The sequence below is a fragment of the Monodelphis domestica genome, chromosome 1 (assembly GCF_027887165.1).
Source record: "Monodelphis domestica isolate mMonDom1 chromosome 1, mMonDom1.pri, whole genome shotgun sequence".
NCBI lineage: Eukaryota > Metazoa > Chordata > Mammalia > Didelphimorphia > Didelphidae > Monodelphis > Monodelphis domestica.
Window position 1 is genome coordinate 335,791,065 of NC_077227.1, and position 23,350 is coordinate 335,814,414.

A 23,350-nucleotide genomic window follows, 5' to 3' on the forward strand; every position below is an offset into this window, starting at 1 on the left:
TCTTATTTACATACTCAGCCACAGATCTAGTGTATAGTTTAACTTGGGATTGGACAGAAGTGTCCTTATCATGTAGGGGGTGTTCAGATAGTACTCAACATAGCACTACTAAGAAAAGCTCAAATCAGTGCTAAGGCATCAAACCACTGGGAAAAGAGAGTAGTCTGACATCCCACCCTCCATCCCAATAATACCTCTCTCTTTACTATGGGATGTGCTGTCTCATCAACTTTTCCAATCAAGGTCTCTACTTCAGGAATCTCTGCAGCAGCGGCAGCAGCGGCAGCGGCGGCGGCGGCGGCGGCGGCGGCTGCAGCAACAACAGCAACAGTAGCACCTCTGGGTTCCTCTTCTACATCTTGACTTCTAAGCTCAGGTGGCTCTGCATTTGCTGTTACAACAACTCCCAGAGGTGCCTCAGGGCCTGGATGACTGGGTTCTGGTTCTGATGGTTCAATCTTGATCTCAGCACTTGGTTCCACAATATCCACCAGATCATGGATTCCCTTGGTCTCCGATTCCTCAAAGTCAAGCCTCTCTTGCTTGACTGTCATGTCTGCTGAGGGAGGAGGAATTGGCTTCTCCTGCTCCGGCTGGAGAGGATGTTCCCAAGGGCCAGGCAAGGACTGGGGATCATCATTTTCTTCACAGAAAGACAGAGCGGCTTCCACAGCTGCCACATCCAGGACTTCTGGATGGTCATCCACCTGTCAGACACGCAGACTGATGAGGCCACCAAGGGAAGCCTCAGTCCCTCAATTTCAATAGCATCAAAGTTTCTCTCTACTTCCTCTGACAGTAGCAAATAATGGGTTAGCATCTTTCCTTTAGGCCATGAAAGGAAGATAATGACAAAATGTCTAACAATTCTCCCTCTTGGAGTGGGGAAAGGCTGGGGAGAGTAATCTTGGACAAGGTTTAGGGGAAAACTCTCTTAGCCTTAGCTAGGCACTTACCTTATCCTCAATGATGGCAATGATATCTCCCACAGTCTCAAAGTCCAGCTCTTCCCCTGTGTAAGATACAGCAATGTCCATCTTTTCTGCCAGGTCCAAATCTTCTTTCCCATCAATGCTAGGGGCTTTTGATCCTCCAGAGGCCTCAGCTGCCCCAGATCGGAAACATTCTTCTTTGATAGAATTGATGATCATGGAAATTTCACTGCTGTCCATGGAAACAGTCACAGTGTGCTGATCACCCACAGTCTCCATAGGTACACGAGTGTCAGGCTGACTTACTGAATGAGAAGAATAAAACACCTCAGGAACTTATTAGAAACTGAACACCAAAGATACCATACCTGGGAGAGACAAGTGTTAAGTACTTTATCCATTTTGACCAAGAATAAGAATTTTCATGATTGTTTTTCTTTCCCCAGTTTCATCTAGGAGGCAAAGCAAGAACTTGTCCCTTAATAGTCACCCTCCTGCTTTTCTACAACACAAATTCCTCCCACCCTCCCTCTCACACCAGTTTTTCTAAAACCATCAGCCTGTGGGTAAACAAGATAAAGGTCTGAACTGGGGCTGATATTTTCAGTCATACTTTTCTGTTCTGAAGCCCATATGGGAACTATGCCATTTTGGAACAAGTGGCCTCTCAATTGCCTGGGTCAGGGACGCACCTGGAACTACACTTTCTGATGTGGCGGCAGCTGTAGCAGAGGATGGTGCTGGCAGGGCAGGCATCATGACAATGGTAGCCTGGGGTACAGACTCTACAGGGGGTGGTAGAAGTTTAGCTGGAGACTCACTGGCAACAGCAGAGAAGGAAGTGAGAGTTGTGGTGAACTGTGTAGGCCCAGCTTCTAGAAGCCGGGAAAGAGTAGGAGCACCTACCAGACAAAGAGGTACACAAAACGGAATTGGCAGAAAAGCACATGAATAGAAAGCAATAGATACTTTCTCTAAGATGCAATCAACAATGGTGCCCTAGAAATCCGAGGATGAAAGCAACTTCTATATTGAATAAGCCCTATACATACATCACTCAGAAACCTTCAGTCATTATCTATGCTAGAATTGAGCTCCCAAGAGGCTCATCACATGTGTCTGATAGGAAAATGAACTAAGAAAGTTTACACAGTTTAAAGCCACCAATTCTGGTAAAAGTCACTAAATTGATTCCTCTTTTCCAGCTTTAGTGATAGGTCATAACAGCCCAAACACAACTTATCTACCATTAGCTCTACTGATATGGCAAACCCTTCAGTGACTGTCTAGGTCACTCTACTCCCTCCCCTTTCCTCTCTTTACATCTAATCTATGCTATTCATTTCTTGAAGGGGAGGGCCAAATTCTGAAACTTTCCAGGGTCTATGAATAAAATAGCTTGAGGTAAGGCTGAAATGTAAAAAACAACAAAAACTCATCTGTGAGTGATATTAGCTATGTATCAACAACAACTAAAAGGGCGCCAATGATGGTACCAAGCTTAAAAGCTCTGAAAGGAAAAAAAGGAGGAAAGAGTAGCATAGACTTACCTGAGGCAGCAGGAGAAGCTGCAACAGTGCTAGGTGTTGACTGCATTTCCCCTCCAGGCAACATAGGAAGGACCCCGCCTACCTCTAGGAGAACACCAGCACTGTTCAGGTGGCCAGAAGCCACAGTCATCTCACTCTCACTGACCTATCAGGAAAGAAGAGAGGTGAAGGCTACATTCAAGATTCCCCCAAACTACCCAAGAAAACTCCTGCAATGGATCAAACTTTATAAAAACTAAACCTATATGCTTTCTGACAAGAAAAAATATTCCAGACCCATTGGACACACAGGTTCCCATCTATTAGAGATAGGTTCTCCAGGGAAGAGACCTCAACTAGTCGTGGATTTAGTTGCCCCAGGACTCAAAGCACCCTATTAAAAAACTAGAAGACCACTCCTACTTTTGGACCTTTCCAAAGAAACAAAACAAAACATTTTAAGCCCCAGATAACACCTTTCTAAATTTTGAATCATCAAAGCTCTCAAACACATGGAAGTCTCCATACCAGTCTGGGGCTGGTAGGCAGAAGGCTGCCCTTCTTCAAGAGCTCTGACAGCAGAGGGGAGGGGGGTGGAGTTGCTTTCTGTCCAAGCATCTTTTTCTGGGGTGAATCATCTGTGACTGGGGTCATGGGGGCTTCTAAAGGTGCAGAGCCTGGAGGAGGGGTATCAGGAATTCCAGGAAATGAAGTAACTGAGGTACTCGGCAGTGTCCCAGGGGTTACCTAAGAGACAACAGAGAACCTGTATCTGACTTCTCAAACTTGAGAAGATCTCTATTAATCTAGAAGTTAGTTTCTTTTATTTATATGGTAGTCTGCAACCTCCCCACGCAGAGTTCCAATCTAAGTCCCAAGTAGAATACACCTCCTAAATGCCTCCCACAAGACAAACCCCATACCATCTCAGAACTGTTTCATGTACCTAAACTAAATACTTTTCCTCCAGTTCTCTCAGTACAAAACTTCTCACTCCCGCTTTGCTAACAATGAATTTAGATGAGAGGTTTCAATTTCCTGTCAGTTTCACTTTTCAACCTAGAGAGCAAAATCTCTAGCTTCAACCCTCATAAACCTAGAAACCTTAGCAAATCCCTAACAATTAGCATTTTCTTTTACAGTGTTTTCCCACATTCCACAAGTCCCTCCTTCATCTCAGTGCATGGGACAGAAAATTAGGACTACAATTTTCATACCAGGAGAGAAATTTGGAAGAACTTGGGTACTACTTCTAGGCTTTAAAATGATTTCCTTATCTCCCAGCCCTCTGCTGGCTAGCAGCAGTGATTTCACCAAAGATAAGGACATACTCACTCCAGGACTGGCCTCTTCTATAGCTGATGAAGCCAAGTCACCCAGTGGATAGTCACCTCCTGGAGAAGTAGAGCCCGCAGGGGATCGAACCATCACACTTGGTAACCTCCGAGGAGGCGTTTTCACTGCCTGTCGGGCTAGAACAAACAGAAGACCACCAACCAAACCCTCAAGATAGAATAAAGACGCTAGTCTGCATATACTAAAAAAGTCATAATGTAGCATTAATAAAAACTTAAAGCAAGAGAACCAGTGTCTTTTGCTTTCTTTTACCAATTCTGGAAAAGCATCTTCTTTCAGTCTAATTTCTTCCTTAAGTTCATTTCCTTATCACCTACCTAGCAAACTCATTTCATGGTCCATAGAGGCAGACGGGGGTCAATATCACATCACCTTTCTTCACATGCAGCTATTACTTACTGTTTCTGAGAAGAAAAGAGCTCTATGGTTTAATGGTCACACAGAGTTACTGACTAACCTCCCTAGCAGCCACGTGAAGTTCTTTTTTTTTTAAAAAACACTTAACCTCTGTCTTTGAATCAATACCAAGTATCGGTTCCAAGACAGAAGAGCGGTAAGGGCTAGGCAACTGGGATTAAGTGACTTGCCCAGAGTTACACAGCTATGAAGTGTCTGAGGTCAGTTCTGAACCCAGGTCCCCCCAATTCTAGGTTTGGATCTCTATCTACTGAGCCACCTAGCTGCTCCTGAATAAAGTTATTTTTAAAAAGAGTTACTGCAAACTTAACAATGAACATTAATAAAACTGTTCAGTAGCCACTTATATCTAAGTTAGCTACAAAGCATAAAAAATATTTTTGTTAGTCCTAAATAAGTCTCCATTTGTCCACTCTCATATTGACTCTTATTTGGTCATTAGGTATTCTCTTTTTCTGCTTAGTTTTTCTTGCTGGCGTTACTCACTTTATATAAAGGCTATAATGATATAGTAAAGTGAGAAGTCTAGAAGTAAAAAGACTAGAGTTCAAGTCCAGCCTCTAAAACCTACTGGCTGTGTGACCCTGGACAAATCATTCTAGGCAACTCTCTAAGATTATAAATTGCCAAGAAAGTACCAACTTGCATTGATAAAGGGTATTTGCTAACGAAATCACAGGCCCAGTTCCTAGTCCTATGTTATTTCACAAAAACATTTATCTAGATAGCTTTATATTATTCATGTTTGATCTTAATTATATCATGGCATTCCATTACATTAATATACTTAAATTTAACCATTCATTTACGATTTCCCTTTTGTTGGGACATTTAGATTGCTGCTATGAAAATCTTTGAACAAATAAGAGTTCTTGGGATGTTTTTGATTCCAACTTTTTTTTAGGGTATGGTTCCAATAACAGAATTATCTGGGCAAAGAGCATCATATTTTTTAAATAAAAATTTTTAAACCTTACTTTCTATCAGAGTAAATACTGTGTATATTCCAAGATAAAAAAGCAGTAAAGGTTAGGCAGTTGGGATTAAGTGACACAGCCAGGTGTGTCTGGGGTTAAATTTAAACCTAGGACCTCTTAGGCTCTCAATCCATTAAGCCACCTAGCTGCCCTTTTAAAAATCATTTTTTATGCATACTACCGTATTATGCTCCAAAAAAGATTCAAGGCTACAATTCCATCAGCAATGAGCATGTGTGTGTGTGTGTGTGTGTGTGTGTGTGTGTGTGTGTGTGTGTTTATCCACAACACATCAGCGCCTTGAGTTCTATTGCTTATGATTATTCTTGCCAACTTGATATGAGAATAGTATTGCAAAGTTTTAATTTCTATATTTTTGATTAATGAACTTAACATTTTTTCAAGTAATTATTCACAATCCTTTTCCTCTTTCAAAAATTGTTTGTTCATATTCACCCTGAATGAATCTTAACCAGCTAAGTAGTTAATTTCTAAAGTTTAATGTCCTGACAATCCTGTTATTGTCTTCCAATTACACCTATCTAGGGTCAAATGAGGAAGTAGCAGAGCTAAAAAATCCTGACTTTCTATTCTAAAAGATTATTTGGTCTTCTAGATGTATTTGTGGGCTTAGATCAATAAACATGAAAAGAGAAAGAAGAAAAATTGTCAAGTAAATAAACCAGTTATTCTTCTGTGATGTAATTTACAGTACCATATTTTCTAACTAAAAAGAATACCTTGTGTCTTAGCTCACCCTGATATGCAGCATCTGTAGCTTTCCTCTTCACTTCAGCCTCTTCTTCCTCCAATTTCTTTTTCCTAGGCAAAGGATATTAAGTGTTAGCTGCCAGTTGGCTCTACTCCTCCAATTCTAAAGTATCCCAGGAATACTGTATTAGAATGAGCTGGCTCTCTTTTAGATAAGAGAAATTCTCATCAATGAAGCCAGAAAGGAATCAGACCAAGTTCATCTCCCCGTTATAGACTCAAGTCAGAGCAGACACTATCATTTTCCAAAGAAAACCAACTCAATTATACCAATATTTATTAAGTTACACCATCTTTTTTTCTCTCTTAAAACTCTTACCTTTCATCTTAAAATTGATACATGTGAGGGCAGCTGGGTAGCTCAGTGGCTCAGTGGATTGAGAGCCAGGCATAGAGATGGGAAGTCCTAGGTTCAAATATGACCTCAGACACTTCCCAGCTGTGTGACCCTGGGCAAGTCACTTGACCCCCATTGCCTAGCCCTTACCACTCTTCTGCCTTGGAGCCAATACACAGTATTGACTCCACGATGAAAGGTAAGGGTTTAAAAAAAAAATTGATACATGTCAGTTCCAAGGCAGAAGAGCACTAAGGGTTAGACAATGGGGATTAAGTGACTTATCCAGAGTCACATAGTTAAGAAGTGTTTGAGGTCATATTTGAACCCAGGACCTCCTGTCTCTGGCCCTGGTTCTCAATCCACTGAGCCACCTCATTGCCCTCTGTTAAGAACTTTCTTAATATTAAAACTAGGCACCAAGGCTAAAAGCCAGGTTACTGTGATGATGAGGCAATGTTTTTGAAAATTACCTTCTAGGCCCAGTTCCACAAAGGCCATTATGGTTATATGAACTATCTGGCAGCTTTCCCCTTTAAGATTGTCTCTAAAGTCTAAAGGGATAGCAAGTAGAATATACCAGAGTTTCTTACGAGGGAAGGGAGAAAAGATGCAGAGATGAGACCAATATTACCCACATTGCAATGTCATTGAACAGTTCATCAAGTCGGTTGTCCATGTGTCCAGCTTGGATAAGTTCTGCATCTTTCTTCAGTTGTCTTCAGGGAGAGAAAAGATCTTTTGTCTTTTATTCACTTTTCAACACCTACCTTCTACTCTGACCCAGTACTAAAAGTCACTATTCCTTGACTCTCAGCATCCCTTATGATAAATACCTGTATTTTTCCTGTGTCTCCTTAATTACTTTTTTCAGCTCCTCAACTCTTTCAGCAGTCAGTTTCCGAACAATAACATCTTCTACTGTTTCTACCACTTCCCCCTTTTCACCACGTTTCCGCCTGTGGAAGGGCAATCCACATAATAGCAAAAGAATATCCCTCCCATACTCAATGAATATCCCTCAGTTTCCCCACCTCTTAATCATAAGTACTTTCTGATTTAATAACACCTCCCATCAATATAAAATCAAACTCTCCTAATAACTTCCCACTACCTCATAAATATGCCTAAAAACATTTGGCAAATCTCTTGGCTTGTCACTCACTTTGGGGTCTCAGTGGTCTCTAGAAGTTCCGAGTACTGGGAAGCACAATGCTATGGAAACAAAAAAATCAAGAATCTAATGAAATCAAATGAGATAATAATTTTAAAGTTTTAGCATAATGTCTGACCACAATAAGCACTATGTAAATGTCAGCTATTATTATTAGCAAAATTTCAACAGCTCAAGGAAAAGATCTTATTTTCAGTGACCCAAATGAATTGGTATCAACTTCTAAGAGGGGAAAGGAAATAGCCTCTAAAAGGCAAACTTCTTTTTAACTAAGTCAGTCTATTACTACCAATTCTAAGAGACTTTGAAGAAGCTCTCCTGAGCTATGCATGTGTGTTTTTGGAAAGATAACTGAAGAAAAGAGTTTAAAATGGAGGATGGGGAGAGGAGGTAGAATAGAAATCAAAAGGAGAATTCGATCCAATTAAACACCCACATTGTGTACTAAGTTGAGAATACAACAAAGTACCTTAAGGAGCTTACAATCTACTAGGGAGAGAAAACTTACAGATGGATAAGTATATACACAATAACTCTAGGTGGGAGAGAGTACTCTTGAATGAGTCAGGAAAGGTTTCTCAGAGCATTCTCATGACTATAAAACTAGACTCCCAAATAGAGGTTATCCATCCCCACAAGGGTTATGGCATGATACCAAGGGCATATCAACAACACCTGGAGTACAGGAAGATGGGTTGTATCCCAAGATCCTAATAAAAGTCAAGTATAGCTTATTCCAATCCAACTATTATACCTCCCCTCCCAATCCCCCAACTGATTATTGATCAGTACTCCTCTATGTCACTTCTTGGGCAAAGAGAGAGAGAGAACCATAAAACTGATCCAAGAATCTGCAGCAAATGCATAGACATGATTTCTTGACTAATTTACCCCCAGTATTCTACATACTTAGATAACCCCTCCTCTCTAAAGTTCTCTGTGTCTTTCCCTTTTTTTGCCTTCTGTGGGGCAGTGTCAGCATTACAAAATGAGCAAACAGGGATAGGTTATAATCTGCCTGACAGATTTAATAATAATCTTTCCCATCAAACCAAGGATGGGCTGGCATCAGCTCAGACTGGCTCTCTAAAGAAAATTGTTAAAACTTTGAGCATGAGCATTAATACATTTGAAATCACACTTTACAAATCATGACTTAATTTATTGTTCGGTCATCTAGACTTAAGTGGAGAAATGTTAATAATGCAGATTAAAACTTTAAAATGTATCATATGTACATCCTCCACCTCCCAAAGAGGGCTTGTTGTTAAATATATACCAGCAAATCACAGTATCAAAATCATTTCTCTTCTGAAAGTCACTATTTCTTATTAAGGGAACCACCACCCTTCTAGTCAACCATGTTCAAAATCATTATGTCATCCTCTACTCTTCACCCTCCCTCAGCAGGTTCTTTCTACCTTCACAATAACTCTCAAAGCTGTCCCCTTTCTCTACACCTACAGGTACCACTGTAGTTCAGGCCTCATCAACTACTATAATAGCCTAATGTATCTGCCTGGCTCAAGCCTGACTTTCCATATAGCCGCAAGTTATTTTCCTAAAGTGAGTTTAACCATAGCAATTCTATACTCAAACTTCAGTAGCTCCCTATGAATATCAGAATCAAATATTATTTAACCTTTATCACATCCTTTTTAATATCTAATTTTTTAATGTAAGTTTTATAGTCACTAGTACAATACTATACATATATAACATACATATAACTGAGGGCAAAAAGCTTTACTGACAGAAATGTCAAAAGTTTGAAGACCAAAGCCATAGAAGATAGACCATGAACTCAGACTTGAAGGAAGTTAGGGAATTCTAATAGACATATCTGTCAAAAAAGGAAATGGCTTGAATGTAGAATGCCTAAGAGTAGTAATATACAGTAAATGTGGAAAAAGGAAGTGGGATCCAATCTGTAAATTCCTTTAAATTACCAAATTAAGTTTGTAAAGCAACTAGACATAAAAGTGGATAGAGTACTGGGCCTAGGATCAGATAACCTCAAGTTATCTGGCCTCAAACACTAATTCTGTGACCCTGGGTAAGTCACTTAATCTTTGTTTGCCTGTTTCCCCACTGTAAAATAAGGATAATTATAGCACCTACCCCCCTGGGTTGTTGTAAGGAACAAATGAGATAAGCGTAAAACACTTTAGCACAATGTCTGGTATATACATGTTAGCTAAAATTATTACTTCTAGAGTAATTTCTCCTAGAGTCAATAGAGAGACATTGAAGGTTCTTAAGAAGGCAAATAACAAATTATTGGCAACTGTGGACAGGATAGATTTTCAAGAAAGAGACTGAAAGCTAAACTAACTAGTTACTGCTCTGGTTCAAATAAAAAGTGATAAAGGCCTGACCTAGAAGTTATGATGTAAGAGAAGAGGATGGATTTTAGAGATATTGTATAAGCAGAATCAACAAGACCTGGGTGACAGAAAGGAATGGTCAAGAATGATTCAAAGGGCAGCTAAGTAACATGGTGGATAGAATACCATCCCTAGACCCAGGAGGATTGGGTTCAGATCTGATCTCCAATACTTTCTAGATGTATGACCTTGGACAAATCACTTAGCCCTAATTGCCTATCCTTTTGCAGCTCTTCTGTCTTAGAACTGACAGTAAGGCAGAAGGTATGACTTTTTAAAAAGTCATTCAAGAACAATTAATACAATAAATAGCATTGTAAAGAAAGACAACTTCAAAATGACAATTAAGAGTGTTCATGACTGAGGTGATGGACTCAAGAGTACAAAATGAGTCCTATCTTTTTGAGAAGGACAATGTGAGAATTTGTTTTGCTCTAATGTATGTGTCAAAAGGATTGTTTTTCTTTCTTTTTCAGTGGGGAATGGATGCTGGTAGGAAGGAGAGATGTTAGACTTCGGTTAATTTAAAAAATAAACTTAAGCTTTAAAAAAGAATATGATCCCAAGACTGTAAACCTGGATAACTGGAAGAATAGTGGTGTCCTCAATACAACTAGGTAAATCTGAAGAAGAGGTAACAAGGAAATAAAAGGCAATTTTCAATTACTTCTCATGGTGAAAGTGCTTAATCTTTATCTTTTCTCAACATGGCAAAGATCTTCTGGTTAAATCAATAAGATTAAATGGGAAAGAAGGACACTTTCCCTAGAGCTTACTTTCTGAGAGAACCAGTCAGGAGGTCGGCCAGGTTCAGCAAAGGGCTTGATTGCTCTGCTAACTGACACCCTACAGGGAAAAAAAAAAAAGATCTTTAAGTATTAGTCTCAGACCACAACACACTATAAAGCTCCATCAATGAGAGGAAAAATGTTAGGTTGGGAATTTCACAGGTTAGGAGCCACACTTTTAAAATCAAAAGGATTATAGTTAGTAACACTTAAGGTACATACTTTGAATATGGAAGTGATTAAACAACATTAAAGTCATTGAGAATGAAAAGAATATCCATAAGTCGAACTTCTAGGTCAGAAAGAGCAAGAATAAGAATCTAATTCAGTATCAGTTTGACACTATATTTTCATTTTGCTATGATTCAAATTCCTTAAAAATAAGTATAGTGCCAGTTTAACAAATTCATTAGATGTTTTGTGAAAATGTATTACTCAGCAAAATAATATCTGAGTTTGTTAAGTTTAACAAATTGTCATAATTGATTGTTTATTCTGGTCTTTGGTTATATAGGGGTTTACAAAGAAATTTATTTCCTATGAAAACCCTGTGAGGCAAATAATACAAGTATATCATGCTAATTTTAAAGATGAAAAAACTAAAGCTCAAGAAGTGAGTAACTTGCCCAGGATTATAAAACAGTGTCAGAACTAGGATTCAGCTTCTAATCTATCAAAAAAATATTCTTTCCATCACATCATACTCTCAAAATTATGCAGACTAACAATATCATTGTCACTTTTCTTATATGTAATAACTTACATTTACATAGTGCTTTTAGGTTTACAATGCAATTGCCTTACAATATTCTTGTAACACAGGGAGTTAAAAGTGCTTTTATCCCATTTTAGGCAGTCATTACCAAACTTTGGATATGCAGACTCCTTTTTATTGTAAAGTAAATCCACCTCTTGTGTCACTAACCTTAACATTAGTATCCAGTGATTGAGAAATTACCTGACTAAAAAGATACCAAGAATTCAATAACATTTTTAAAAGCATGCACTTTCTTAAATCTCCAAAGCATTTGGATATATTTGAAACACCCCTTATTTACAACTATTACATAGGAGCTGTTGGAACTAAAGGTTAAAATGACAATGCTTTTTATACGTACAGATTTAAAGACACCTTGTAATAACTTCACACTACTTGGGCAACACTGGATTAGGAAACAGATCACAGCAGCATTTAGCCAGTGGTTAGAAAGTTAATCAATATTCATTCAGGCAGAGAATCAGGCCCAACCAAGTATTCTGACTTCAAGGCCAATAGTTTTTCCACTGTTATAAAGGTAAGGGATGGCTCCTGAATTGCTGTTAATAATAAGGTAGAGTAACTAATATTATTCTCTCCTACCATTGGACACACTACTCCCAATGCATGGGAATTGGAGCTACTAAGCTATAAATTTTGGCAACCATTTGGTAACTGTTAAAAGATAGTTCTCAAACTTTTTTTTATTACAAGATTCCATCTGTAGCATCCCAAGCATATTCACATCTATGAAATATAAATGACTGTATGGCGACTGTGTCTCCAAGCATAAGGTTATACCAATGAGGTTTGTGAATGTAACCTTGAACTGGCCATGCGGCCCTTGGCTAAGACAAACTCATTAACATGCTCAGACTCAATTCCCCGGGAAAGCGCGGTTTGCAATGTACACGCCCAAAGGTGTTCCCTCTACCTTGCCACCCAATCTTAATTGGCTATACTTTGTGATGTGGTTACTACGTCCTTGTGTGACAAGGAAATCACTTTAAAAGACTGATATATATTAATTTAAGGTCGCCAAGGAATCAGCTATGTAATTCCTAAATGAAAACTTAAGTCAGCCGTCAATCTTTTATGGAGTTTAATTACAATAGGAGGAAGTAATTAGAGAGAGAGAGAGAGAAAAGGGAGAGAAGGAAATAGGGCTTAAATACCCCTTCTGTTTAGGCTGGGCCAAAAGGCCCAAGCCCTTAGATAGCTGGGGCAAAGAAAGGAGATCAGTCCCTATTACTCATGTGACCAAAATGGAGAAACAGTCTCATAGGCCCCCACTTTCAGCTTCCTCCAGAGCAAGCTTCTCAGAGCACACACCAACCACACCGACCAACTTCTCAACCACCACCCCGAGTCTTCAGACTCCCCTATCTTTAAGGAAACCATCCAAGTTGCCTCCCCTCAGTCCTCACATCTACCAATCACCTGTCCATCAATTTCCCTGTGCCAATGGAGGCTCTAGCTTAAACCCAGGACCGCCCAGAGGTCTCTGGCTTTTGCACATGTCTGTTGAAGGTCATATTTTCAAATAATTAAATCTTTGCTCCTTTGCTACAGCCCTTTCTAAATCCTGCTAACCTGAGTAGGGTAGAGATTGGAATAATTAAATTTTGATCTAGGCTGCAGCCCTTACTCAATCCTGTTAGGACTGAATAGGGTGGAGATTGATTCCAAGTATCTCCATTGTATCAATTCTAAAATCAATCATGACTCAAAGAAATTCCTGTTCTATGCTTAAGCATAGGTCAAAGTCCTTTCCATTGTTCAGCAAAAGGTTTCTGTCCTAAAGTAATCTTAAGAAGGTAGGAGAAGGAACCTCCCATGCCAATGGGGTTCACATTCCAATAGAGTTCCCACTATCAATAGGAAATTTTTCAAGTATGAAATTTCCCAATGGTGAAATTTCCAACATTTATAAGTCTAAGAAATTTTGAGGTTTACACTTGGGAGTACCGCCCAAGCAGGACAGGGAATAAAATCCAGAGGCAATCCCATGAACTTCCTTTTGCCTCTTGGCCTTTCCCTTCCAAGGAGCTCCACTGGGCTCCTCAATGACTATGTCTCTCTCCTCTTGACCTTCTCCTTCCCCGAGGCTGTAACCATCTGGCCTGCATTTCCTATCTTAATCTCCTCATCCACCTTGTGTTCCTTTGTACTCATACTCTCCTATCAAAGGGAGTATCATAGGGATTGCCTGCCCTATTCAAACACTGACTTGTCCGTGTCTTTCATTTCCACCCTGGTTCTCAGTTCCTACCTCTCCTCGGGTCCCATCACCAAGGTGAGCCCCTTCCCTTGTGGGACCCTGCTAGTCAGGAAGTCCATTAAGGAAAACCCCACACCATCTAAGGGCACAGGTAAAACACAAGAAAGCAAATGTGTAAAGTTTTCTATAGAGAATATCTTCTATTTAATGAGAGATTGGGTTCTCATTTAAACTAATGAGGTAACTCCCTCCAAAACTAAGGTAAGATTAAGGGGGAAAAAAAGTACTAAAATGTGAGTTATAACAGTTAATAGAAAGAGCAAAAGATTAGTCAAAAAAAGTACTCATCCTAAACTTAAGATTCAAGACCCTTCTCTTCCATACCATGGAACCTCACAATAGTTTTGAGATAATGGTTAAGGGCCAACAAACCCTTCAGTGTAGGATGTTACTCAGCAATTTTGATGCCTCAAGATACTGATATTCTACATTACATACCCTAAGTATCTTACCAGTTTTGATCTCCACTTCTCATGACGGAGGAGGCCAGACACAACTTCTCTCGAATAGACCAAGGCTCTGTGGGGCCAGTACTCAGTAGCTTGTGTTCTGCAGAAAGAGGAAACTCGGTGAGAGTCCAATAAGAAGACATCACTCCCAAGCAAAGGTTTAATTGTGTACCAACGAACTGAAATAAACCACACTGGTCTCCCTACAACTCTTTCCATTTTAGACCTCAACAGACTGGGCAGCAACCCACTTTGAATCAGTGCCTTCTTCATTATGCCATCAAATCTCAACAACCTACCTTGAGAACAAGGTAAAAGAGGAGACAATTGAGTAAGACCAAAGAAGTCAGAAAAGACTTTAGAAATCATCTAACTTTTTTGGTGTCACAGACTCCTCTGGTTCCCCTTCTCAGAATGTTTTTAAATGCATAAAACACAAAACAATTATATTAAAAAAGACCAAATTGTTTTCCCATCCAAAATCAAAGACTTCCTGAAATCTATTTAAGGACCTACCCATGAACCCCAAGTTAAGAGCACCTAGACCCAATTCCCTTATTTTACAGATGAAGAAAAGAGACCCAACTACTTGCCCCTGATCTAAGTGGTAGAGTTCGAACCCAATCCTTTTAACTTCATAACCACTGCTCTTTCAGGGGTACCACAATACATCTAGTCCAACACCTCTTTACCCTATCAGTTTATAGATTGGGAAAATGGGACCTAAAGATGCCAAGTGATTGGCTAAAAAAATGACTGAGAAATGAAGTTCGGGATAGAACGTAGGTATCCTGACTCCTAGTCCCACGCTCTTTCCACTAGAGCGAACAGGGTTTTTTTTGTTTGTTTGTTTGAGTGGTTATTTTTAAGGGAAAAAAGGGGGAGAGGGCAGTGAGGAGGCCTGCATAAAATCGAAGGTCCTTCCCAGCTCTAAAACCCCTATGCCTGTCGAGAGGGAAAAGCTATGCTTGGCCCCCTGAAGACACGCAGGCTGCATTCCTAGTTCACGATCTATACTTTTTGCAAGGAAATCTGAGCCGCTCCCCACAGGCCAGGAAGAAGGATTCCTCACTCCTCAGCCGCAGGGAACGCGGCCCTTAGAAGGAGGGAGTAAAGGAGGGAGGGGCGCGGGCGGGTCGGGGCCTCCATCCTCGGTTCTCTCCGTTGTCTCGAGGCCTCCCCGCCCCGCCCAGTCCCGCCCTCTCCCCCCCCCCCCCCCCCCCCACGTCTCGACACTGGGCCCGGGCCCCTCCATCATAACCCCTCCTCCGCGGCCTCCTCGGAAAGCTCGAGTCTAGCCTAGCACGGATCTCACAGGGCCCCAAGGCCGAGGGCTCCGCGAACTCCAACCCTCGAGCTAGAAGCGGGAAGTGGGGGTGGTCGGGAGGGTTCTGCCTTAACCGCCGCAGCGGCCCATCCCCAGGCAGCGTAGACACTCACTCCCAGTCCCTGTCGCCATCTTGGCCCCGACTCTTCCCCGACCCTGGAAGGGGCAGGTCCTTATCGGGCTGCGCCCCGAGGGACTCTGGGAAATGGAGTGTAGTTCCCTGAGTCGACACACAACCAGATGGCTTCTGGGAAATGGAGTTTATTTGGGATGGGTAGTGTAGAGTTAGGGAGGAGCTTCTAATTCTCAGACAAGATTCTGGATGAGAAAATGGTCGAGCGGGGGATGGTGGCCTCAGCTCTAGACTTCCCTTCACGTTTCAAGAGGGGACAGGCAGTCGAGGATTCCTAGGGGTGGGCAGGAGCCCTGGGCCAGAGCCCGAAGCCCGAAGGCCCACGCCGCGACGGTTAGTAATCCGACCCGCCTTCTGAGCGCCATGATTGGCGGATGTGAGCTCGCCGCCGGATTGGCTGAGCGAGCAGAGCGCGTAGTTTGAAACCTTGTATCAGAAACAAAGCTGCCCCTCGTGGGTGGAGCGGAGCTAGGCACCAAACTGCGGGAGTCGGAGCTGGAGCTGGAGCTGCCGCACCACCTGGGGTCCGAGGACCGTAGCGGCAGGCGGCGTCTTCTCCCCCCAGGAAAAACAAACCTAGAGCACCGACGGGACCCAGAACAAGCTCCCCGCCACTGCACCGGAGATCGACCTGGGAAGAGTCATCGCGCCAACCGGTAAATCTTTGCCTCGGGGCTCCGTCCTTTGGGGACGCTGCTCACCTGAGCCAACTTGACCCCGCAGCCCTCGACTCTCCTAGTGGACTGCCTGGGGTGAGGGCCAAGGCTGCTATCCTCATCTCCGGGGCATCCCTCTCAGTCTTCGTAAATCTGGGGAGCTTCGGTCTCCCCCGGCTGCTGGAGCAGAAACTTAAGATCTGTGTGGGTAGCACTAAGTGCTCACCACCTGGGGTACGGGGGCTGGAGTAATGCCGCTCCTGGGTAGTCTAAGGAAGTGAAAAATTCAGGGGAAAATGAGTTACCTCTAGATGTGGACGGTGTTCAGAACCCATCTCCCACCCCCCTATACCTTCTACCTAAAGCTGCCTTTCCTCTCCCAGGAGGAACCTGCCACCGCTGTCATGAATCAGGGTATCCTGACCCCGCCTGTGGGTCTCCTTTCGGATGAGGAAGTCGTTGTGTCGCCAATTTTCGAATCTACTGCTGCCGATTTGGGAGCTGGGATCCAAAAAGACTTATTGTCTGAATTCTCTGCCATCTCTTCTCCCCCAGTAGAGCAGGTAAAGACCAAGGAAATGACACACATCCATTCGCTCCTTACTTCTACATCTCTCCCAGGATATATGTGAGGGTCTAGAGTATCCTCCAGAGGAGAGGACAAAAGTTCACACACCCATACACACAAGCACACCTCCCTAATCTCATTGTGACAGGACATTTGTGGACAGATTAGGTCTTCAAAGAAATCTTGAGAGGAGTAAAAGAACAAGCTACAAAATGGCTTTTCTTAAGTCCCTTAGTCGGAGCATTTAGCAGTAGGAGGTCTAGACCACTCTTGTGTGTGGCTCAGGTGTAATCTATCATTTACCTATGGTCTCTGGCTCTGTGGTAGTTTAATCTAATCAGTGGTGTTTGGGGCTGGGTTTCTGCCCTAGGTTGTACCAGAGGATGGTATGGGGAAGGTAAAAGTTTACTTGAGAGTCCGGCCCCTGCTGCCTTCAGAGGTAGAGAGACAAGAAGAACAGGTGAGTGCCTAGAAAGGTACATGATGGGGTATAATAGGATATAAAAGTAACAGCACTGCTTTCTTCTCATAACATGTTTATGTTCTGTTTCCTAGGGTTGTGTTCGAATAGAGAACCCAGAGACCCTTGTTCTGCAGGCACCCAAAGACTCTTTTGCCATGAGAAGCAATGAGAGAGGTGTGGGCCAAGCCACTCATAGATTCACCTTTTCCCAGGTATCAAGCCAGAAGCCAAACCTTTTCAGCAAAGCTGCCAGTGAGATATATGACCAGTAGGAGAATATTTTTTTTCCTGCACATTTACTGAGAGAAAGATCCAGAAAGTTGTTGAGTTAATAATGATCTGAGGAATAATGGAGATTTATAGGAGAAACTGTCTATCAGGGGGAGAAATTAGGCTGGAAAAGATGAATTAGTTGAAAATGAACCTAAGCTTAAAACAAAAGAGACTTCAAGAAACTGTGTTCTTTCTAGATCTTTGGGCCAGAAGTAGGACAGGCATCTTTCTTCAATCTGACAGTGAAAGAAATGGTTAAAGACGTGCTTAAAGGCTACAACTGGCTCATTTATACATATGGAGTAACTAATTCTGGAAAGACCCATACTGTTCAGGGTGAGTGAAACTCTTAGCATTATGGAATTCTGGTAAGGTTTTCAGAAGGATTTCTTAGCATTTCAAAGGCTAGTACTCAGCTATCCATATTGGATTTGTTTATATTTCTAGGTAGCAACAAGGATGGGGGGATCCTACCTCGTTCTCTGGCTGTGATCTTCAATAGTATTCAGAACCAGCTTTACCCAGCCTCTGATCTGAAGCCTTCATTTGCCAATGAGGTGATCTGGCTGGATAGCAAGCAGGTTCGGCAAGAAGAATTGAAGAAATTTGCCCTGCTGAATGGAAGTTCTCGGGAGGTTAGTGCCCAACTCCCAGAATCATATTAATTAAGGGCAAGAATATTTCCAGAAAAGCTTTGTATTGATTTTCTCTTGTGATATCTCTAGGAGGAATCTATAAACTCTCTGAAGAAAAGCCATAACACTGAGTCACTGAGGCTGGGGACTAGTGCCAGTTTTGACAGTGGTATTGCTGGACTTTCTTCTAGTATCCAAAGCAGTGTCAGCCTCAGCCAAATGGAAGGTATTTTTTTTTAACTGTAAAAAAGTTGATGTAATTTCAATTAGCAAAATCTATTTTTACTGCTTCACCCTATCCACACCCCCGACTGAAAAAGTAAAATCAAATCTTTGTAAGAAGTATGCATAATCAGGCAAAACAAATTCCCAAATTGCCATGTGAAGGCCAAGTTTTTAACACTTCTCTGCAACTATAGTTCCTCCTGCTAGAAATCTGGAGAACCCTTACTACTGCTAGAAGTAGAAGTGAAAGCTACTGAAATAGCAAAAATGATTGGAGCTGGGCTTGTGACTGACAATTTCATTGTACTTTCTAGACACATGTCTTAGATGGGCTGAGCCAGATACTGCCCCATTCCGTGTCCCAGCTGATGTCCAGTTCTCCATTTGGATCTCCTTCTTTGAGATCTACAATGAGATGATCTTTGACTTATTGGAGCTCCCCAGCCAGCAGCGAAAGAGGCAGACACTCCGGCTCTGTGAAGACCAGAATGGCAATCCCTATGTGAAAGGTAGTAAAGGTTGAAGGTCAAAGAGAGTAACTAGGAAAAAAAGGGGGGGGGGGGGGATAGGAACTAGATGTTCTTAACTTGCTGCCTTCTCCCTGTCTTCCTCAGATCTGAATTGGATTAATATCCAGGATGCTGATGAGGCCTGGAAGCTCCTGAAACTAGGTCGTAAAAATCAGAGCTTCGCCAGCACTCACCTGAACCAGAACTCCAGTCGAAGGTGAGAAAGAGTTCTAGCCATTGCTAGAAAAGTTAACTTTGGATCATGTCAAGGAAAACTGCCCACCTTGCTCATTCATACCTCTTCCTTGTGACCTTTAGCCACAGCATTTTCTCTATCCGGATCCTGCACCTCCATGGAGAAGGCAACATGGTCTCTAAGATCAGCGAGTGAGTCTTATGTTGCAGGAATCTACCTTTTCCCTTGCAATTCTCTTTGGGTGGTGGAATGGCCTAAGATTTACAAAGTTCTTGTCCCAGGGAATTGAAATATGAGAACAAGTACCTCTCCTAGGACCTATGTGAGGGTCTGAAGGGTAGGAGAGGACAAAGGTTCAATCACTTTCTCCTCACACCCTCCTTCCAGATTGTCCCTATGTGATCTGGCTGGCTCTGAACGCTGTAAGGAACAGAAGGTGAGTGAGCGGATGAAAGAGGCAGGGAACATCAACACTTCACTCCACACCTTGGGGCGCTGTATTACCGCCTTACGTCAGAACCAACAACGGTAAGTGCCTACCCTACGGAGGAAAGACAGCTGGGGCTTTGAATTGTGCTTGTGCCCAGATGGAAAGGCCTGTTGCCAAACTGATCACTTTAGAGTGGTGGTTTGAGATCTTGGATAATCAAAATCTTTCCCAGAACTTAGTTGTTTTTTCTCCTCCCAGACTCAAGCAGAACCTTGTCCCTTTCCGTGATAGCAAGCTGACCCGGGTATTTCAGGGCTTCTTCACGGGTCGTGGCCGCTCCTGCATGATTGTTAATGTGAATCCTTGTGCCTCTACCTATGACGAGACCCTTCATGTGGCCAAATTCTCAGCCATTGCCAGTCAGGTGAGTTCTTGGAACTTAAAATGGTTGGGTGCTCCTGGTGTTTTTATATATATAAAATATAAATAATATATATAATATATATAAATATATAATATAATATATATATAAAATATATATAAACTCTTACCTTTCACCTTAGAATCAATACTATGTATTAGTTCTAAGGTAGAAGAGTAGAAGGGTTAGATAGTGGGGGTTAAGTGACTTGGCCCAAGTCACATAGCTAGGAAGTATCTGAGACCACAACCTCCCCTCTCTGGGCCTGGTTCTCTATTCTCTGAGCCACCTCGCTGCCCCCATACCATTTTTAGACAGCCATCTGGGTACAAACAAAAAAGATTTCTCCTTCTTTCTAGCTTGTACATGCCCCACCTGTGAAGCTAGGGCTTCCATCCCTACATTCATTCATTAAAGAGCAAGGTCTACGAGCCTCCCCCACTTTGGAGACAGAAGCTAAGCAGGAGCCTAATGAAAACAGTGGTGATGAAGCTGACATCTCCATGTACGACAAAGAGGTGAGGAAACTAGTGGACTGTCATTTCTGCATAATAGCTACTGGGACTCACATTCCATAGGTAAAATTGGTTACTAAGACAAAAACTGCAATGTAGGACACAGGATTTATTATCTGGCTTCCCTGACTCCTAGGAGCTACTAGTGGTGGTGGAAGCCATGAAAAACCTTCTACTTCAAGAGCGTCAGGAGAAGTTGAAATTGGAGATGCAGCTCCGGGATGAAATTTGTACTGAGATGATAGAGCAGATGCAACAACGGGAGCAGTGGTGCAGGTAGACAATGGCTGATCTTCTGGATCTCTTAGAAAATCAGGGATTTGGGCCTGGAATGGAATTCCTCCTCAGTTTCTTCTACATTCTTCACTTCATCACAACAAAAACTGTTGCTCATTTTTCTTCCTTTCATTATGCATTACAGTGAACATTTGGATACCCAAAAGGAGTTGTTGGAGGAAATGTATGAGGATAAACTAAAGCTCCTGAAGGAGTCCCTGCAGAGTTATTACCAGGAAGAGGTCCAGGTAAATAGAGAACATCAGAGGGACCCTGCTGACTTTCCTCCCCAGTTAGATGCTTGAATGCCTATCACCAAGCCACCTTGCAACTCAGGCCTCTAGGAAATGGAATGGGATTCATCATGGCTTTAATTTCAATGGGCTCTTACTAACTAGGCATTAGGAAAAGCAGGTTATCATACAGTTATGGAAAGCTGTGTTGTTCAAAGCATCTGCTTCTTCCTTCAGGAGCGAGATGAAAAGATTAAGGAGTTGGAGGCAGCCCTACAAGAGGCTACGGCTACAAAGCAGTCAGCATCCCTTGAGACAGGGCTGCAACTAGATCCTGAGCAGTCCTTACGCAGGTCTCAGAGAGTGGCTTCCTCTATTTCTAGCAAGCAGCTTCAAGAAACTAAAGCCAGCCTGGAACAGTGTAAGGCAGAACTGGCTTCTACCACAGAAGGTAAGAGGGTAGGGATGAGGCCAAGAATCAAAGTAATGACCTTGAAATGAATGAAGGTTCTAAACTGGAGGGAAAGAGGGGAGGTCTCATTCTCAAGATGTGTCAATCCTAGTCTATCTGATTCTGACCTTTCCCATACTGCCCTGGAGAGGAGACCCAAACAGAAATCGACTCCTCTTTTCTCAGAACTTCGGAAGTATCAGAGAATGTTAGATCCACCTCCTTCAGCCAAACCATTCACCACAGATGTGGACAAGAAGTTAGAGGAAGGGCAGAAGGTAATATGAATAAAAGGGGGAAGCTTCTCTAGCATGGCTCTTTAAATTAGTAATGATCCTACACTGTCCCAGACTCAGGGACACTGCAATGTGTATTTCTGGGGTTGGTGAACCATTCCCATTTATCTTTTAGCTGGTCATGGCCACAGTAACTGACAATTCCTTCTTTCAGAACATCAGGCTGCTGAGGTCTGAGCTGCAGAAACTTGGGGAGTCCCTCCAGGCAGCTGAGAGGGCCTGTTGTCATAGCACTGGAGCAGGAAAACTACGCCAGGCCCTGAACGTTTGTGATGACATCCTTATCAAACAGGTAGATCAGACTACCTAGCCTGGGCTTGCCCCAAACTACCCCTACTGTAGAAAGCAGAGGATAGTATATATAGTAAGGAAGAGTCCAAGGGTGAAACTTTCTGTTTTCACAGTTTTTGTTTTTTTGTTTTTCAGATTAATGGTTGATCTTTATAATGAAAAACTGCTAAATAACTGACATTTCATATGGTGCTTTCTAAAAGTACTTTTCTTCATAACACTGAAGTAGTTATGAATAATTAGTGCTATTCTGGCTTGATAGGCAGAACCCAGAATTGAATAAAACAAAAGTAGTCATGAGGATGGCATGTGGTAGGAAGTGAGGAGTTAAACAAGCTGCTACCTAATGACTGAATTCCTAGGGTAAACCCCTGCAATCAACTGAGCTTTGGCTTTGAGAAACATTTGTCCACAAAGACAAACCAACAGGATCAGGTGAATTTAGCAAAGATTTGAGTTTATAGAACCCCTTTGTAATTTAGGGGAACAACCAGAAATAATCCAAGACTTATCCCACTGGTTTGAGTTCCATAATTCCTCAACCATTGTACTTAACACCACATACATGGCCTCCCTCCTTTTCTTTTTGGTCTTGAGGACCCTGCTGGGGAGTGGGGTGGATGGAATGAGACTTTAAAGTAAAAAAGATTGGTTCTGATATTTAGGTCTTCCATTAGTTTAAACATTTTTCTTTTCTATTTAGGACCAAACCCTAGCTGAGCTGCAAAATAACATGATGCTAGTAAAACTGGACCTTCGGAAGAAAGCTGCCTGCATTGCTGAGCAGTATCATACAGTATTGAAGCTACAGGGCTCTTCCTCTATTTCCTTAAAAAAGCGGCTAGGTCCCAACCAGGAGAACCAACAACCCCTCCAGCAACCCCCAGGAAAGAAACCTTTCCTTCGAAATTTGCTTCCTCGAACCCCTATCTGCCAAGGCCCAGGAGAGAACAGTCCCTATGGCAGATGCCTTCGTTCCCGTCGGTCCCCTTTACTCAAGTCTGGGCCTTTTGGAAAGAAATTCTAATGGAGCAAGTTGTAAGGCTAGCACTTGATTTGAAGCAAGGCAAGTTGCTCTATGCATGAAGCTATGACATTCTTTATAAGCTTTAATGTACACCAAGGGCTAAGATGTTATACTGCAATGGCTGCTTTTTTTTCCCATATGTAATATAATTCTGTATATCACCTGTTTTCATTTTAAATGGTTCCTATGCACTCAATATGTATGTATGTATATTATAATAAATATACTTCGTCTTTGTTAAGACTAAGTGCCTCTGAGGGACAGACTGTA

At 42.1% G+C, this 23,350-nt stretch overlaps 2 protein-coding genes across 25 annotated transcripts in view; one reads left to right on the forward strand and one right to left on the reverse strand.

Moving 5' to 3' along the window:
• The window catches only part of BRD8 (bromodomain containing 8), a 33,731-nt gene extending 18,002 nt beyond the window's left edge, over nucleotides 1–15,729 (reverse strand). For 11 of the 24 annotated variants that reach the window (XR_008915108.1, XM_056811344.1, XM_007473666.3 and 8 more), the window contains exons 1-13: nucleotides 15,596–15,729; nucleotides 14,159–14,255; nucleotides 10,657–10,726; nucleotides 7,485–7,534; nucleotides 7,156–7,278; nucleotides 6,958–7,038; nucleotides 5,969–6,033; nucleotides 3,797–3,933; nucleotides 2,990–3,208; nucleotides 2,483–2,627; nucleotides 1,625–1,834; nucleotides 957–1,237; nucleotides 195–707 (exon numbers count right to left, since the gene is read on the reverse strand). Coding sequence is in view for 23 of the 24 variants with exons in the window: in XM_056811344.1 (XP_056667322.1) it covers nucleotides 195–707; nucleotides 957–1,237; nucleotides 1,625–1,834; nucleotides 2,483–2,627; nucleotides 2,990–3,208; nucleotides 3,797–3,933; nucleotides 5,969–6,033; nucleotides 6,958–7,038; nucleotides 7,156–7,278; nucleotides 7,485–7,534; nucleotides 10,657–10,726; nucleotides 14,159–14,255; nucleotides 15,596–15,614 (2,010 nt within the window). In the remaining variant the exon portion in view is untranslated. The remainder of the gene's footprint in view (nucleotides 1–194; nucleotides 708–956; nucleotides 1,238–1,624; nucleotides 1,835–2,482; nucleotides 2,628–2,989; nucleotides 3,209–3,796; nucleotides 3,934–5,968; nucleotides 6,034–6,957; nucleotides 7,039–7,155; nucleotides 7,279–7,484; nucleotides 7,535–10,656; nucleotides 10,727–14,158; nucleotides 14,256–15,595) is intronic. The other 13 variants (XM_056811345.1, XM_007473661.3, XM_056811348.1 and 10 more) reach the window with 7 other exon arrangements.
• Nucleotides 15,730–16,060: 331 nt separating this feature from the next.
• On the forward strand, nucleotides 16,061–23,323 carry KIF20A (kinesin family member 20A). The gene is made up of 19 exons (XM_001368035.4): nucleotides 16,061–16,271; nucleotides 16,655–16,834; nucleotides 17,210–17,299; nucleotides 17,395–17,514; nucleotides 17,773–17,911; nucleotides 18,023–18,210; nucleotides 18,301–18,436; nucleotides 18,750–18,944; nucleotides 19,050–19,161; nucleotides 19,263–19,331; nucleotides 19,528–19,668; nucleotides 19,829–19,994; nucleotides 20,351–20,509; nucleotides 20,643–20,782; nucleotides 20,928–21,030; nucleotides 21,253–21,466; nucleotides 21,653–21,744; nucleotides 21,917–22,054; nucleotides 22,757–23,323. Exons 2-19 carry the CDS (start codon nucleotides 16,676–16,678, stop codon nucleotides 23,078–23,080), a joined length of 2,685 nt encoding a protein of 894 aa, XP_001368072.1. The 5' UTR covers nucleotides 16,061–16,271; nucleotides 16,655–16,675; the 3' UTR covers nucleotides 23,081–23,323.
• Nucleotides 23,324–23,350: the final 27 nt, after the last annotated feature.

Excerpts from the sequence above, each read along its gene's own strand:
- KIF20A (XM_001368035.4), top strand. The coding sequence starts at position 16,676 with ATGAATCAGGGTATCCTGACCCCGCCTGTGGGTCTCCTTTCGGATGAG. Across the intron at positions 21,031-21,252 it reads ATTACCAGGAAGAGGTCCAG|GAGCGAGATGAAAAGATTAA; the intron begins GTAAATAGAGAA and ends TTCTTCCTTCAG. Across the intron at positions 21,467-21,652 it reads ACTGGCTTCTACCACAGAAG|AACTTCGGAAGTATCAGAGA; the intron begins GTAAGAGGGTAG and ends CTCTTTTCTCAG.